General features: G+C 48.8%; 1 protein-coding gene across 2 annotated transcripts; it reads left to right on the forward strand.

The window, feature by feature from the left end:
• The first annotated feature begins 8,375 nt into the window (after window positions 1-8,375).
• On the forward strand, window positions 8,376-17,926 carry LOC122370041. Of its 2 annotated transcripts, none has more exons than XM_043345292.1 (7): window positions 8,376-8,833; window positions 11,911-12,059; window positions 12,353-12,996; window positions 13,401-13,588; window positions 15,133-15,318; window positions 15,588-15,781; window positions 15,982-17,926. In XM_043345292.1, exons 2-7 carry the CDS (start codon window positions 11,934-11,936, stop codon window positions 17,626-17,628), a joined length of 2,985 nt encoding a protein of 994 aa, XP_043201227.1. In that variant the 5' UTR covers window positions 8,376-8,833; window positions 11,911-11,933; the 3' UTR covers window positions 17,629-17,926. The 2 variants fall into 2 exon arrangements, with proteins under 2 accessions (XP_043201227.1, XP_043201226.1); XM_043345291.1 differs by having other exon boundaries at window positions 8,414-8,833; window positions 12,041-12,059.

Raw genomic sequence — 17,926 nt, forward strand, 5'->3', positions numbered from 1 at the left:
TTTTCGCGAATAACTCGCGTAAAAAGCGGCCGATCGCGACGAAACTTTCAGTACCCTCGCATTGATCAATTTTACACCTACCCTGAAAATTTCATGACCCTGACCCAAATGACCTTTGACCTGTGACCTCTTTTCCGAGACCATGTTTGGCCGGAATCGCGATTTCGCGTATGTCGGCTCGCACTAGCCGCGTGTTTGCAAGCTTTTCGTGGTTTCAAACGTTCAAACATGTGATTTGATGTTACTCCCGTGTGTGTCAAGGTCACCTGAAGGTCAGGTCAGGTCATTGACCTTTGGTGACCTCGGGTGACCTCGGGTCACTTTTTCGAGTTTTACATGTTTCTAGGCTAGTTTTTGGAGCTGAATTCGAATTTAGCAACCATTTGAACATTTACGAAGTTGTTTTGGTGACTTCGTAACATGTTACGAAGCTGTCAGACGCGGTTGACACGTACTACGAATACCCGTCACGACGCCTACTGGTTGACCTGACCTGACCTGACCCGACCTGGTCTAAATGCTTCAAGACATCATCTGTGATCAAAACTAACACGATATTCGTGATCAGCACCCCGAAAAACCCCTTAGCAGCCACACTTTACGACTTTCTAACAGGTCCCGATTTTCCCGACTTTGGGTCATTGACCTGACCTGGAAGGTCAACCGTGCCGTCGAAGGGCTCAAAATGGCCTGTGCCGGCGAGGGATAATGCATGGGACCAGCATCATTTCACATGTTTGAACGTTCAAAATCACACAAGACTGCAAACGCGCGGATAATGTGAGCCGACATACACCGACACGCGATTTCGGCCAAACATGATCTCAAGAAATAGGTCACACGTTAATGGACCTTTGGGTCAGGGTCATGGGGTTTTCAGGGTAGGTGTAAAATTGATTAACTCGAGGGTACTGAAATTTTCGTTGTGATCAGCCGCTTTTTGCGCGAGTTATTCACGAAAAACCGAAGGGGTCCGTTCGACCCCCTATAAGTGCGAAGGTTAAGCGTATACATTTAATCGGTTAAAAATAGACAATATACGGAGTCTAGGAAATTAATTAACATCGACCGCTAGGGGCCACCACGCTGCAATATATCCTATGGAATTCGTCATTTCATTTTTAGCGCAGCATGAAACCATCTGTGCATCTGTGCGTGAACCAGATTTGCCTAAACACGAAATATGTAGCTCCAAGCCTATGTATTGTGATAGCCCATGGAGCGTTGGTAAGTGGTACCTAAGCCAAGATTTAGCCCCACCCTGACCCACGTTAGAAGACCGACCTTTTAACGTCAAATTGTGACAGCCAATGGTAGGCGTCATGGCATTTGCACCAATAGTTTTATGTACATCGTGACCTTAACCATATCGCACTTATAGTGGGGGGCGGGGGTCGAACGGAGTCACGTACCCCGTCTCTCAATGTTGCGTGATTAAATAATAACTGGCGCAAAAATCGGCTTATTGCGACCAAACTCTCAGTACCATCGAGACAAATAACCCGCGCCGTGCTGGAAGCCTGTGTTTTCCGTGTCATGCGGGGGGGGGGGGGAGTCTTCACGCCCCCCGTCTAACTCGGCTCCTGGGCCACGTAGCGACACGCGGTAAGCGGGAATCGAAAGAGCGTCAAAAATTATGATGGGAACGTTTCGGCATTTTTAGGTCAGTTCAAAGGTCAGGTCACCAGAGGTCATCAAAGGTCATTTAGTCCATTACAACAATTTTGGAAACTGCCAATGGCTAGCTCAGGAACCAATAGAGGTAGAGCGCCGCAGAAGAGCGCTTTCGGTAGCCCTTTTACAGACCTTTCTGGACACTGTCCTCAGATTTAACCTCAGCTCAACGTAGCCTCCAGAGGGCAAAAACTAAAAATAGCCGTTTTTACGAAAAATGATTTTCGGTAATACCTTTTGACTTAAGAGAGTCACGACGTTACATTTGCCAGCATCGTGTTCCTCTCGTCGAGACGCGTCGAATGAAGTGTTCGTTGACCTTGAAAGATCATTTTGAAAATCTGACCTCAGGTCAAGATTCAAACCTGACCGGAAAGGGTCATGCTGCATATCAGTCGATCCGTTTTGTCGAGTTGAACACATCTGACGTGTTTTCACCGCTCTAGCACTCTCTATCAAAAGTTATAGCCAAAAACTGCTGGTGACCGTTCATGACCTGAAATGACCTCAGGGGTACACAGAGGAGTCACAGGTGCATTTTTTTTTCGAAAGAGTGTGTCATGTTTACCTAGGAAACGATAGTTGAGAGGGTTTTATTGACATTATGACTAGGTCGCAAAATTGACCTGACCTTAGGTCACAAATATAAAAAAAAATGAGTTATAAGCTTTATACATACCTTCTGTTATTCTTAGCAATTGCTGAAGGTGATCGTTTAGTCGATGTAGTGGTAGAGAGCCTTTGAACTTTTCTGAGGGAAGGTCACATGGCGTGACCTGGTGACCTGACCTTGAACGACCCAGGTCTGAAATTTTCACATGTGTGGAAAAGTCAAAAGATGCATGGACAGGTGTAAACGGCGCTGCCCGCCGCCGTTTTTTGAGATAGTCACGGCGCGGGATAATTCTACACGATCACTGAAAATTTCATCACCCTAATCGAAACGACCTTTCGCCCGTGACCTGTTTCTCGGGACCAGATCAGGCCGTAAGTGATTCGGTGTTTGTCGGCGTACGTCATCCGTGCGTTTCCAGTCTTTTTGTGGTTGTTAGCGTTTCAACATGTGAAATGCTGTTTGTCCCATGCATTCTGGTGGATGCTATGGGCCACCTTAACCCTCGCCCGGCGAGGGGGGGTTGATGCAACCCCCCTACGGTTTTTCGCAAATAACGTGAAAACGGCGGCGCGTAGCGCCGCCAAATTTGGAATAACCTCTGGGGCAACCTTTTAGCACCTTCCCTGAAAATTTCAGGTCTCTGTCGTTTCAGGTCAGGTCACCAGGTCAGAAAAACCGGTACAAGGTCATGGTCAAATTTCAATTTTCTTTACGCAGCTGTCCAACTCACAGTTTTGAACTGATTTCCTTCAAACTTTCAGGATGTCCTAAGTTCACCGAGTTGTATAACATGTAGTTCGGTTTTTTCATGTTGCTGACCTGAGGTCAGTTAGAGGTCATTACGTCGTAATGTTAACCCTCGCATGTGTAGGAGGGGGGGGGGTCGGATGGACCCCCCATGGTTTTTCGCGAATAACTCGCGCAAAAAGCGGCCGATCGCGACGAAACTTCCATTACCTTCGCATTGATCAATTTTACACCTACCCTGAAAATTTCATGACCCTGACCCAAATGACCTTTGACCTGTGACCTCTTTTCCGAGACCATGTTTGGCCGGAATCGCGATTTGGCGTACGTCGGCTCGCATTAGCCGCGCGTTTGCAAGCTTTTCGTGGTTTCAAACGTTCAAACATGTGATTTGATGTTGCTCCCATGCATTAGGGTGGGTGTCAAGGTCACCTGAAGGTCAGGTCAGGTCATTGACCTTTGGTGACCTCGGGTGACCTCAGTTCACTTTTTCGAGTTTTACATGTTTCTAGGCTAGTTTGTGGAGCTGAATTCGAATTTAGCAGCCATTTGAACATTTACGAAGTAGTTTTGGTGCCTTCGTAACATGTTACGAAGCTGTCAGAGGCGGTTGACACGTACTACGAATACCCGTCACGACGCCTACTGGTTGACCTGACCTGACCTGACCCGACTTGGTCTAAATGCTTAAATACATCATCTGTGATCAAAATTAACACGATATTCGTGATCAGCACCCCGAAAAACCCATTAGCAGCCACACTTTACGACTTTCTAATAGGTCCCGATTTTCCCGACTTTGGGTCATTGACCTGACCTGGAAGGTCAACCAATGACCTAGGACCTTAAAATTGGGTATCATCGGCTTCCTCTCGTCACGGGCAACACGCTCGTTTTTTCCGCGAAGCTCTAGCTCGATCAGGGGCCAAACGGCAAGGGGGGGTCCAACCGACCCCCCCCCCCCCTACATATTAGAAGCTGGAAAACGCCGCACACATGCGAGGGTTAAGCCTATGGGAAAATATTCAATAAGGAAAATACTGGCGATATCCGCTTCCTTCTATCACTTCGGTGCTTTGAAACAACAGTACTTAACATTATGTCACTTGGTGCTTCTTTGTTTGGCGTACTTGTCCATGGGTCAGGTCAAATGAGGTCAACTGAGGTCAAATGATGTTTGTGCCAATAACTTGTCACACAATAAAGCTAAAGCTTCCAAAAGGGCATCATTCTGTTCCTCTTGAACAGCCGAGTCGAATGCTATGCAACATTAAGCATTTCGACCATTCTTAGGACTTAAGATGTACTTAAGATGTACTTAACTTTTTAAGTACACTTAAACAAGCAAACAAGTATATCATTCGACGCGCCTTGACGTGCTGAGTTCACTGGTGCTTTCACATGTGCAACGCTCGTCCGCACATGTCTCACGCCACACGTGAGGAGATCGCGAGACAGGGCTGAATATCATGCCCCAGCCGCCCTTCAGTCCCAACCTGGCTCCATCAGATTTTCACCTCTGGTCCCCTGAAGGATGGCCTCCGTGGTGAACACTTCGAGACCGACGCTGAAGTCATGTGCGCTGTCATGAAGTGGATGAAAAAGACGGAAAACGCGTTTTTCCGGGCGGAATTCCGGCGTTAGCCGGAACGCTGGGAGAAGTGTGTGCAGGCGGGCGGTGGCTGTTTTGAGGCAAAGGCTACATTCAGAAACATTTGATCGATAATCTGTGAAAGTTTGAAAGTGTTAAATAAAGAAATAAAGAAGTTATGACCGATTGTTCGTTACTTATTGAACGACCTAATAAAATGTGCAAAAAACGCGATACATTCGCCTACCGTGGGAGAGCCATCCCTCCACATCCTCTTATGTGCCGCAGCCAAGCACAACTAGGTGAACAATGAACATCTACACTTCATACATAGTTCACTGTTTGCACTGAATCGATAGAAGATATTCGAGGCGGCGAGGCTGCTAAAACGCTCCGGGCAGGGTCCAAGCCGCGATGTTGGGGGCTGAGAATCGGTCTTCAGATGACATTTGTGGATTATCTTCCATCGTGAATATCGGGTTAAGACAAAGGTGGATGAGAAGAGATAGGGACTGAAGGTTGTGTGCTACATTCAGTTGAATGTCGCGCTCGCGAAAGTCTCGGTATATGCTTCCAACGTTAACATGCCAGAAAAAGGCTTGAATATGTGAACCTCATATCACATCCAAAGATATATGCGAAAACAGCGTGCCAATAGGCTGACATTCTGGGAACCAGATTGTCTCTGTAAGTCACCCATAAGACCGTAAAGATATGTCATTGCTTTGAAGTGATGCGTTGCGAAACGAAAGTCCACGCAAGTAAGGCATTCGGGCGTCAAATATCTCCAATTCTACGTTGACAGGTCACGGTTGTCGTAAATTTTGTGGAGTGACTAAGCTCTGTCTGAACACTAAGCAGAATACTACTGTAGCTTCGCATTTGGGACGGCACCAGGCTCTGGCTCAGCCCAAGACAGCCGTCCCGACGCGATCCGAACGGGCCTCGGTGTAAGTGGTTTGCAGCGTATAGATATTCCAGCGACCGGCAGATAGAATGAGAGCAGAGTAACAACAACTGTCCCATTAAACAGTCGCAGCCTGAGAGCGTTTCAGGGCAACAGAGTGCGCCTGAGTTCAGAAGCAGCAGAGGCATTCATATATGAAGTCGGCAACTGTTTCGGTGTACATAGATCCTAGAGCTTAGCCCTATGTACCTATAGATCGCTAATAATTAGCATTTGAGTTTGTCACAGGAAGTCGACAGAGTCGAATCAGTCTGACGGAGACGACATACTTTAAAAAAGCATGTAAGCTTTAAGGAACTTTGTTCAAAACAAAGATGAAGAAATTCGAAAAGAGAAATAAATGTAGACAGATATCTGTAATTTCATCGAGGATGTTAATTGACAGATGACGTGTCAACAGTCAATACAGTGCATACCGATGTCGTTGTGACGTGCACTTAAATATAAAGTCAATTAGGCATTGTGTTTTGGGAATAAAGGTGTTTCTTGAACAGCGATTGCCCCACAGAAAACGTGCGATTGGCTAAGCCCACGCGATACATCCGTCCCTTCACATGAACCGCAGTTGACGACATGACAACTGACCGCAATCCGATCACGGTAAAGTTCTCGATCAGCAGACGGGTGCACACGCGATTTTTATGTTAGAAAGTTGAAAAGTCGTCAACCGAGTCATGTGCTGTTGTAATGCTATTATGCCAATAATGATTGCAAATAATCACCTCCTGCATTTGTGCCTTTACCTACCTATCAGCCGCAACAGGGACACAATAGGTCGATAGGTGGCAAGTGAATCAATTTTTGTAATAAATTTGCCGAATATTTTAAATATACGGATGGATGAACCTTGCGCCCACAGTCACACTAACCAGAGCATCCGACCACCAAGCAAGCAACCGGTTAAATTGCATGGGGAATTGCATGGGGAATTGCATGGGAAATTGCATGGGGAATTGCATGGGAGACTGTTTTAATTATGTTGGTAACTGTTTTGAAACCAGTGTTAGTTCGGTGATCGTGTAATGCTTACGGTTGTTAATTGATTTAACCCTATTCCTGGCGGGCTCCGCCGGGACAAGAAACTGGCGGGGGGGGGCCGATTCGGCCCCCCCCCTGAGATCTCGAGAACGAAGCAAGATAGCGACAAACGGTAAACGGCATCGGATACGCACGGTCAAGATCTACAATTTTTACCAAGGTCATTTTCAGGTCAGGTCAAAGATGACGTCACAGGGGTCGAAAAAGTCAAAATGGCGGCGCTAGACATGGAGAGAGTTTTTCTCGAATAACTTTCGAATTAGTCAAGATAGGAACAAACTAAGGGCATCATCGTGATCCTCTCGTCAATCCGCATCGAATGATATATATGTTGACCTCGCAAGGTCAAGGTCAAAGGTTGACCTCAGGTCACGTGACCTCGAGGTCATCATGTATATCATTCGATGCGTCTTGACGAGCTGAACACAATGAGACCATCCACGCGTCTGTATCTTGTTCTTGTACGGAGTTATTGGCCAAAAACCTTTGGTGACCTTTGATGACGTCACATGACCTCACAGCTGCCCAACAGCAAAACAGACCTCAAGGTAGTGAAGGTTGATCGTATATGAAGTCATGTATGGTATATGGGGCCATTCCGACCCGTTTTAGTGGTAAAAACAGGGAGTTGATTTTTCCCCCATTGACTTATAATGGGGAGGTCGCGAAACTGACCTGACCTTAGGTCACCGATATCAAAATTCCGAGATATACAAATTGCACATACTGGTACCCTAACTAAAGCCTGAAGAGAAGAAATTGATCGGTCAAAAACTCTAGCTCTGGCGTGATTGCAAACTTTTCTGAGGTAGGGTCACCAAACCGCCTCTGGTGACCTGACCTGAGGTCAGATCAACTCAAAATTTTCAGACATGTTGCGTAGAAGCCTTTTAGGAAAAGTCAGAAAATTTGAGCTTCCTAGCTCAACGCGTTTGGGAGAAATAACCAAAAAACCTCAGGGGGGGGGGCTCCTGAGGCCCCCCCCGCCAGGAATAGGGTTAAAGCTGTTGGTCAAAAACGGATGATGACCCAGTGCACTCCTTGCCTTTCATTTTGCCTTGAGTGCGTCTCAATACATAGCTGTCAACGAAATTCATGACCCAGTGCCGTCATCTCAAGAACGTTATAAAGTAAAAATAATGAACTTCGAGCACTTTTCTCGTAAACCATAGACCTGTCACCAGACCAGCTGTGTCATATTCATTCATTCATATTTATTTCGCACCAAACATTGGCAAATTTCTAACAGCTGTTTACAGTCACCAGCAGTGATAAAAACCGTCGCGTGTCTGCACAGAGCTCAGGTCACAACGGTCACATCCCCCGGTGGAATGGGGCAGGTCAGCAGCCACAGAAGGCGACGCGAAGCCTGGCTGCTGTCTCTCAACAAAAACCGAATACTGTCCGCCAGTCCGTCTGGAGCGCGCGATGGCGTCACCCTGTGGCTGCATGACCGTCCGGCAGCAGCCTCAAGCACGGCAGAGATGTCGAGCTCAGGTCAGCAGGGGTCACATCCTGCGGTGGGATGGGGTATTCGAATAAGACATTATTAAATACATAGATTCGAAAAAATATGATTAGTATGAAAACAATAGCATTGAAAATTGAGGTCCTAACTCTGTCCCAACCATGTCCCAACCATGTCCCAAGGCCCCATTCGATAGTGCGAAGGACAATGCATGGTGTCAGTGACACACCCAAGAAGGCACGAGAAGCTGAAACATTGAAAAATTCAACAAACGTTTTTGGCGTTTTTGGCTTTTCTGCGGCAGTTATCCGTTGATGGCGTTTCCAGCAAGCTTTTATTGAACAGTTAAGAACTAAATTCTGTTGAGCTTTAGATCCGGCTGCAGGTAGGATAGTTTTAAACTTCTCATGAAGTAACTTACTTGATGAACTTCCGGTTAGACTTCGTTGGGGATCTTTATACCGTAAGTCCCGTAAAGGAATGGTCGCCGAACATATGTGTAACAAGTTCCGATTGAAGTTACAGAATTGCATTCATACTTTGATGCTAATCTGTCCCATGGTGGCAGCACTGCATATCAATATACACGAGAAAATAAAAAAAGCAGCAAAAATGAAATAGTGGTGAAAATCAAGGTCAAAGCGTTTTTATAAAGCTTTGAGGTTGAAAATGTATGTTTGAAGACGGACTAAGTATTTGCTACTACAAGTTTGAGATAACTGCATACCCAGGGTGAGTGCTTTTTTGATGCAACAGCTAGGCCTATGCAGATACACCTATCTACCGAATCTCGTCAGGTACACCGTAATAGATCATTAAAAGTAATTAGAATGTTCAAAAATCAAAAATGGATACTAACTATCAATATGTATGTACTACCTATGTATAGGCTTTTCCAAATAGCAAGGCATATAAATATTTTTTCTCTTAAATCTGGACAACGAGAAAATGAACCGTGTTGCGATAACTACGGAAAGCTGACGAAAGTTCGAAAATGTAGACAAATGAAGTACAGAACATGACAAAAACGGCTGATACCTACCATTGTTTAAAATGGAATTGACCTGACGCTGCACATAGTGCTATTCTACCATTTTTGACTGCATTTTAGATGTTATGTTCGTGTCCTCCACAAAATACATCCACGCTGGGCAGGAAGCGTACATGTAACATCTCAGCATTTGACTTCCTTTACACTCCTTTACCTCTCTGGAGGGTGGTGAACCGTGTAGGGAGAGGGACCCTCTTACTCCCTAAACCATGTAAAGGACTCCCTTAGGGACAGGGGCGGCGCCACGGGTTTTCGATAGGGGGGGACGGGGACGGGGGCTTGCCTGACTGAGAATCCCAAAAGTAGATACTGATCGTGTATGCAAAAAAAAAAAAAACGAGGCACGTAACGCCGCGAAACTTGGCAAAGCCCAAAACACATCGAATGGTGCATCCCGTTTCCAAACTTATCATAGGACAACTATAAGATCGATCACCTTTTCAAGCATCCTTGCCTCTAAATCAAAATTTGCAGTCTTGCCAACTCAAAGCTGGTTTCCTACAAGCTGCGAATTGCTTAGGTATGAGTAGCAGTGCCAACTACTTACGTTTCGTACTTTCAAATTTTCGATCTTGCGTCTGGTCAGCTTCATGGCTTCATCATCATATAGTCATGGAGGAAAAGTGGGAATGTTTTCTGCTCTGACAAGTGCGCCAAAACTGCAATATAATTTCAGAATCATGACATCACCACCTGATCCATATGCAACGGGCAGGGTGCAGCTAATGGCTAGCCGTCAGTGGTCATGTCATCGGTGGTCACTCAAAAGGTCATGCTAGGTCATGGAAGGTCACCAGCCGTTATTTGATCACACTTTCTGATGGATTTTACTTACCAAGAGCTTCAAGGGAAAAACGAGCGCATGCCGCATGCACCGTTGAAAAAATTGAGTGAAAGGGTCTCAGGTCCGGCGACCTCTGCAGGTGAAGTGCCCCAGGGTAGGATTCCGGTCCTTGTTGATTAACTTCGTCAAAAATTGCGGTACATAGAGCTGTGATGTCGGCACCATTGTGTTCGTCATGATCGAGCTGTCACGACCTGCATCGTTCTCATATTCACCCTCCAATCGTAACAACTACAGCAGGGATTGGCAAATGGCGTGGCACCCCTTTGGGAGGTAATGAAGGTCTCTTGAAACCTCATCCCTCATCTCTTTAGCATCAGTGGCTCTCCTTATGGAACAGGTTTCTTGACTGGTCTGTTTCAAGGGACCCTCCCACCTTAACATTAGTTTTGAGTTGAGATAGCCAAGTTTGCGGCCAGGCTCAGAAACCACCATTTATCCTGGTCGCAACCCCCGCAGCTTTATGGTGTTCAAGAAATTTCTTCCCTTTACTTGCAGGGTGGGACCAGCGTGGTCCCTATCTCTTAACCATTACGGGAATCTGATGACGTCATCAGGCTTTCGAACGTCCGTTAAATGTTTGACTAAAACGTTTTGTAGCACGCGGTGGTATATGCTGCTTTGCGCGCAACAAATGCCGCACTTTCAAATAAAGTCGCTAGGAACAGCGGAGATCCCAAAAAGTAAACAAAAGTATAAGTCTAATATCTTGAAAACCGGTGAATATTTTTCGATGAAATTTGGTAGATATGCGTTTTTGCTCTTTCTGAACCGAGCGACATCACTTTCATGCCAATTCATTAACTTTTTTGAAGGTGGGAGGGTCCCTTTCACCCCAGAATTCAAAGACTAGTCAAGGTAAAACCGAGCGCACCACAGTGAGCACAATTTGATAAGCTGGTGTATCTCAATTTCATGTAGAACCTTTCACGTATCACGTACCTAAAACCCTTTCGTGCACTCATGCAAAAGCAACTGCCATGTTTCAACAGCTGGTAATGGCATTTTCACAGCCGCTGACGTAAGAAGGGGAGGGAAGGGGGCTTGATTAGACCCCCAGCCGTTCGGCCGCCGACCGAACTTAGTTTTGCAGAAAAAAAAAACGAGTGCTATCGAACCCCTTGACGAGAGGGTGCCGATGCTACCCAATTATAAGATCTTGGGCTACGGCGTGCTTTTTTGGTCCTGCCTGTGATCTATCCGAACACTTCTGCCCACAAGTGCTGGGTTAAATGGCATATATTTCAAATGGTTCCTGTGGTAGAGCTGCCATGCTTGAATTTGACTAATTAGGAATGGAAAATATCCATATAGTAACGGAAATCTATGGAATTTCAGTAAACTTGGTTTTGTCGGCAATGTGGTCTGGCAGTGGGGTGGGGGAGGTAATAAACCCTGTCTGGCGCCCCAAAAAGGGGGGGGGGCACGATCCCCGAGGCCCTGCCGATCACCTTATGACTACAGGCATCACAGCTCCACACCTTTTGCAGATGGCCAGGACCCCCTGCGATACATCCCAACAGCAATCTTTATTCAGAACCTGTCTTGATTAACCAACGATGCATTAAATGCGACGGATAACTCTACAATGCATTATTATCAACTATTGAACGGACCTCGCCGATAGGGGGGTACTGTACCCCCCTAACTTTCGATAGCGGGGGACCTGTCCCCCCCGTCCCCCCCGGTGGCGCCGCCCATGCTTAGGGACTCCCTTACGCGCGGCGTGGGGTCCGAGAATGTCTGGAAGCGGGTAGATAAAAGTAACAGAAATCAACGACTTACATAACTGTCCGTCGTTAATCGTTTACTGTATACCTACCTATGATTTGCTTGGATATGTGCAAAACGCTCTGTGTTATGTTATGTGCATGTATGATGCTATCTGTTCACCGGAATTTTGTTCACTGCCAGGTACAACATAAAGCGCAAGCGATATGGGATGTTTCACGGAGTTTCTCGGACACTGCATACGTCTGATATTTTTACTCTTCTTGTTTCACTTCCTCATGGTGGTTCTGATTACGACGCACGACATGTACAGCGACAGAAAAATAATTCAGGTATGTAAAATCGAAATCGAAATAAAATCGAATGCGTATCTAGAACAATCACGTAGGAATACGATTACTTTTTATGCTATTGATTGAGAGGAGTAAAACAACTGAACGCGAAAGCAACAAACATGCAAAACAGACGCTTCAACATAATCGGCCAAGCGATTTGCGCAAAACACATCGATACAATTTTGATACAGACGTTCTTCTACTAACGATTTACATTCCTATAAATATTCAAGTGCGGTATGATTGTCGGGAGGACAGAGCTGACCGCCACAGCTGCACGGCGTTTGCAGGTGGACGTGAGCCAGGACAGGGTGACTGTGAACGAAGTGGACATCACGCTGTGCCCCACGCCGCCGCTCAACTACACCCGGTTGCTGGAGGTGGGCCACACGTACCGCGCCGTCGCCCACCGGCTCGAGGGCGAGCTGTTCGAGAACATGACCGCGCCGCGGGGGGTCGGAGCCGTGTTCGCAGATATGAACCGCTGTCTGCAGCGCAGCCAGGTGATGAAGCCCACCGAGGACCTGCTGGACAGAATCGATGTGGCCGTCTCAGTGGGCTGCGTGGGCCACCAGGCCGAGCAGATGGCAAACAGCCATAATAAAACCGCGGCCGAGTATCTCAGGCATCTGGTCATCGAACACTCGTATCGCCTGCTCGCTGACTACTTCGAAAGGAAAGACGGCCTAAATTTTTATTACTCCCACAAAATATTCAAAGGGATTGAGTACCTCAAGTGGGACAACCTGAGTACGTTTGATTTCCTCGAAAGAATCGCCATCAAACCGGCCAAGATTATCAAGATTAGGCCGAGATTCAACTCCAGCTGGATTATGACAGAGATTCACACGCGCCACGCGCCCAGCTGTGCGCGGTACCGCGTGCGTCTGGACCCGGACCAGGACGTCTTCAGGGCCACGTTTGACATTGAAGGGTAAGTTTGGCTCCATCCACCCTTCTTCATAATGGAAGCAGTTGCCTCTTCCTTCCAGACGCCCTGAGCGGGCGCCGATACTGTACGCAGTACGCACACTACACACTCGCTATGTCCTTCCTGTTTTTATTAGGGGCTCATAAAGCACACGAGCATGCTTGGCATTGCCTGTCAGGATTGTGCAGCCCTCGATGACACAGTGTGGAAGGATCTCAGTGCCGTAGAGGGTTGCAAAATGTCGGTAAGGGCTAAACGAAAAGAAGGGGAAAGAAGGGGACTATAGCTGCACCTTCCAGCCATGTAACCCCTCACCCCGCTTCTCCCAGCACTGTCTAACCACAATTACTTCCTGCCTGTGGCCTTCCTCCATTTTCTACCACCTTCCCCGTCCACTCTTCTCACAGCACGGTGTGCCAGGAGTCGCTATCCAACACGGTTGACCTGTGGAGACGGGACTTCTGCCATTCCGATGAGGGCGTGGGCCTGCTGCTGCGAGCCACTGCCGCGCAGGGCTACCGGGCACTGGGCGGCCTCTTCCAGCGTCCGCCTCTCTGGCTGCCCCTGGACCGCTCCAGTGTCATCGAACTGGTCGGTCAGTGGGGGCCGGTTAGGAGGATGTCGTGACGCGAGCTATGCCTAGCGTGAATAAGGAGGAAGGGTCTGACTTATGACCTCCACTTTTGACTACAGAGGCTGCATAGGCAAGATATGTGCATACATACATGCATAAGTACACATTAACGTCCATAAACAATTTAGTTTGGAGCCTAAAGACCATAAGCCTGTAGTGTGCAGCATAAGTGATTGCTTCATGCCTGACCTTGGGATTACACTTATGACATAAGTGATTACTTCATGCCGCTTCTAAATTAGTTTTGAAGCGAACGGCGCCTGCCGTTTAAAATTTTTCACCACATAACACCTATAAGTTCTTTTGGAGTAAGACTTGTAAACAATCCCATCCGGGACGCTTTGTAGCTGCCACCGTCCGCCGTCAGTAGCATTTTGCTATCCACCCGATACGATACCCCCAGCGAGTAAACATCCATCCCCACAAGTCGACAAACATGAGCATCACGTACACAGTGCACTGCCGGGTACGTCCGTATGCAGCGGCTGCTCCCGTGTGACGGACGTCTCAATCCATCTGTCCGCCGCCGGCTAGGGTGGTGATCCGATGAGTAATGTGTCCGACCACTGGGCAATGGGCATTGTCAGCCCGTCCGGCTGAGTCGAGTCGTCCACCCGGGATCACCGCCCCACCTACACAGGGGATGATATCAGCTACACGATCGATCGCGCCTCCCGACAGCGCCTCCTTCTATAGCGTGACACTGTATAGGTGGGATGTCACAAACCATACGCGATTTGTTTGATGCGCTGAAGCCGAATAATTTCGTGCACCGCTGTTCATTATATTGACAAAATATTTACCTTTGGCCAAAATTCTTATTTTTGCAATTATCTATGATTCACTCACTTGTGATACTAACTTACTTTACATATGAGATGACGACATGTTGCGCAATTTATCGTCCGTTTTTTAAGACAAAATTCAAGATTCATGTATGCCTAAAAAAATAAATTACGGACAATTAATCGTTTTAAGAAATCTGCTTCCCTTTTTTCAAATATGATGCCTACAGATCAGAATAGTTAAATAATTGCGATAATTGATTACCAGAAAGGTTTACTCAAATGCGGCCTTTCATTGATAAATATCAGATTTCATGCTTATAAGCTTTGTTTCTCGGTCTTTGTAGCTAACATATTTGAGAAGTTCTACAAAATGCTGGGGGACCTCATTCTGAGAGCTTCAATGAACCTTTTTAGTTGGCATAAAATACCTCGCGCAAAAGTCCACTTTGAGCCAATCTGAGATGAGGCCTACGTTGGCACAAATACAAGCTAGGCTAAAAAGCGTCGTACGTTGGAAGTACCCATTGACGAGTGGACTTGGGTTCTCCCACAGTTACCCTTATAGGCCGTGTCGGTCATGGGAGCCCAAATCAATCCAATAAAGGAGCCGAAATGTTTTGAGAAGGTCTCAATACGGGATATCTTATGGGAATCTCACACCAAAGTTGATAAGTGACACTGGCCCTGACATTTTGACTCTAATCTTCTTTCTTATAGCTTCCAAGAAGAAGAGAGACGCCAATTTTTGCAGCAATCGTCGCGATCAGAGCAGTCGTCAGCAGTGCCTGCGGTCGTGTCTGATCGACTCGGCGCTTGGCCAGATAGACTGCATGTTTCCGTGGCTGGAGAACACCGATGAGGGCAGCACTACCCCACAGCTGCCGTACTGCAACACGTATAAAAGTGAGGGACGATTGGGACATGGAGGACACAGGGGTCGAGAGAGAGAGAGAGAGAGAGAGAGAGAGAGAGAGAGAGAGAGAGAGAGAGAGAGAGAGAGAGAGAGAGAGAGAGAGAGAGAGAGAGAGAGAGAGAGAGAGAGAGAGAGAGAGAGAGAGAGAGAGAGAGAGAGAGAGAGAGAGAGAGAGAGAGTCAGACAGAGAGATAGACTGAGGAAGCTAACAGCTAGACCTACTGCCCGAGCACTCAGCAGCATGCGGTGATCGTTCCAGGCGCCGCCGAGGCGCTGGCGATTTCTGACGGTCTGCTGGACCACCCGGAGAGCTCGCAGTGCTGGCAGCACTGTCCCGAGGACTGCTCGGAGCTCGAGGTGGACACGACGCTGGCCGGACAGGTGGAGCAGCCGGCCGCAGACAGTCAGCGCACCATCAGCATCCTGCTGCACGCCGACCTGGCCCATACCACCGTGAGAGATAACGGGGTGGTCGTGGAGATATAGAGATGAAATCGGAGTAGTTCGGAGCTGTGAAGCTCTGATGAAAATATGTCTGTTCATGAAAGCAGAACTTCAACCTCGGTGAACATCAAAGCTACAGTTATACATACTTGTTTATCCCTGTCATGAAGCATGTGCTTTTCTCACCTTCACTGCTCCTTGTGCCGCAGACGGCGATGGTGGAGGTGCCCAGTCTGACGCAGTGGCTGGCAACTGTGGCCAGCGTAGTGGCGTACCACAGCGGCGTCAGCTTGCTCTCCCTCACCCAGTGGCTGATGGGGCTGACAATGTGGCTCGGTGGCGCGCGGCGGTACCTCGGCGCCCTGCGACCCATCTGCGTGGCCGACCTGTACCTGGGTCGGGCGATGCGCCGTGCACGCGTGGCCTACCGCTGGATCTGGAGACCGCAGCCGGAGCGGCCCTGGCTGCGGCCCGTGAAGGGCAGGCCGCGGCCCGACACTCTGTGTAGCTCGCTGCTGCCAGTGACCATAGGGCAGCCGGCCGAGCGGCGTCCGTTCTGGAGCTCGGTACTGGCCGAGCTGGACTCGGAAAGCGAGAGTGACACGGAATCGGTCAAGGACGCCGTGGACCTGCATGGTCGGCTGGTCCGGCTGCGCGCCAGCGTACTCGAGTTCCTGCGCGGCTGCTGCGGCCAGGCGGCCGAGCAGAAGGTGCTGAAGGAGATCGAGGCCGAGCTGGCCATGGAAGAGGAGCTCGACCAGCTGGCCGAGATGGTCTCCTCCAACGGGATCGTCTTCCCGACGTCCTCGTCACTGCAGCGGCAGAGTATCTACAGCCACGGGAGGCGCGGCGGCCGGCACGGCAGCCACCGCCCGAGCATGATGCCCAGTGGCAGCAGACACTCCTCTCGCGGCCAGAGGCTGCTGTCGGCGCTGGGTGGGGTCGGCGCCAACGCGTCCCGGTACAGTCCGACTGGCCACCACTCGCACGGCGCGTCCGGCCACCGCCGGCTGAGTCTCATGTCCCAAACGTCCAGTCGGCGCAGCTCCGTCCACCGGCCCAGCTACGTGCCGGGCGTGGAGGGCCCGCCGTCCACCCATCACAGACCCAGCTCGCCCGATCGACATTCGCCGCACGAACACCAGCGCGCGGCGCGGGGACACCGACCGTCTGCGGCGGAACACAGCCGCAGTCAACGGCCCTCGTTCTTTGACATGAGTCGCGGCGGTCACAGGTCATCCGTGTTCGACGTGGAAGGAAACCGACGGCCCTCGTCGTTCAGCATGGATAGTGGCCACCGGCCGTCATTTTACAGCATGGGAAGTGGTCACCAGCCCTCCATGCGTCAGATGCGCGGCGGGATACCTTCGTTCCATGATGATGTTCGATCTCGCATGTCTTCTCTTGTTGGTGATAAACGGAGTCACATCCAACCTTTCCCTGAAGAAAGACATGGCCGCAGGCCTTCCGCCTACTATGATGATCGAAGCCCTCCGGGAGGCCAAAGACTTCATGAAGAAGGACGTGGGCCATCGCAACATCGACGACCTTCGCACTACGACAGTGGCAACGACCACATACCGCCGCCGCGCGATGATTTGGAGCACGGTCGAAGATCGTCGCACTATGACGAAGCCCACGGCCGCAGACCATCCCACTATGATGACGGCCGAAGACCATCTTTCTATGACGATGGCCGTAGACCATCCTTTTATGATGACGGTCGCAGACCATCGCACATGCGGGGTCGTGGGCCCGGTCGCGGTCGAGGTCGAGGGCGTCCTGGTCGAGGTCGCGGTCGCGGTCGAGGATCAGGTCGTGGCACCAGACCTTCGATCTCGCCCGATGATGCGTAGAAGCAGGAGGGACATCGATGATTGGCTGCTGGCTGGCGATCAATGCGATATTAGTTAACAGAAAAGCAAAGCGACAAGGCCTGCAGGTCTGCAATCAACGGAATGCAATACACTCTTGAGTGAGGTAGAGGAACATGTTCACTCTGTTATTGAGTTATGTGTGAACTTTGTGATATGTTTGCAAATATTGCTCGTTGCTCATGAGCCAGGTCACTGTTTACTCTATTGTTGTTCTTTGCCGGTTGGTTTGCTGTTCGTTTTCGTGGTGAACTGAATTGAATACACACACCGGAAGCAG

The sequence above is a fragment of the Amphibalanus amphitrite genome, unplaced genomic scaffold, assembly GCF_019059575.1.
Source record: "Amphibalanus amphitrite isolate SeventyFive unplaced genomic scaffold, NRLGWU_Aamphi_draft 001093F_arrow, whole genome shotgun sequence".
Taxonomy (NCBI): domain Eukaryota; kingdom Metazoa; phylum Arthropoda; class Thecostraca; order Balanomorpha; family Balanidae; genus Amphibalanus; species Amphibalanus amphitrite.

What these genes read in the sequence shown, in the direction of transcription:
- LOC122370041 (XM_043345292.1), top strand. Translation starts at nt 11,934, where the DNA reads ATGGGATGTTTCACGGAGTTTCTCGGACACTGCATACGTCTGATATTT. An exon ending in GCGACAGAAAAATAATTCAG is followed by an intron (nt 12,060 to 12,352) that starts GTATGTAAAATC and finishes CGGCGTTTGCAG; the next exon opens with GTGGACGTGAGCCAGGACAG. An exon ending in GCCACGTTTGACATTGAAGG is followed by an intron (nt 12,997 to 13,400) that starts GTAAGTTTGGCT and finishes CTCTTCTCACAG; the next exon opens with CACGGTGTGCCAGGAGTCGC.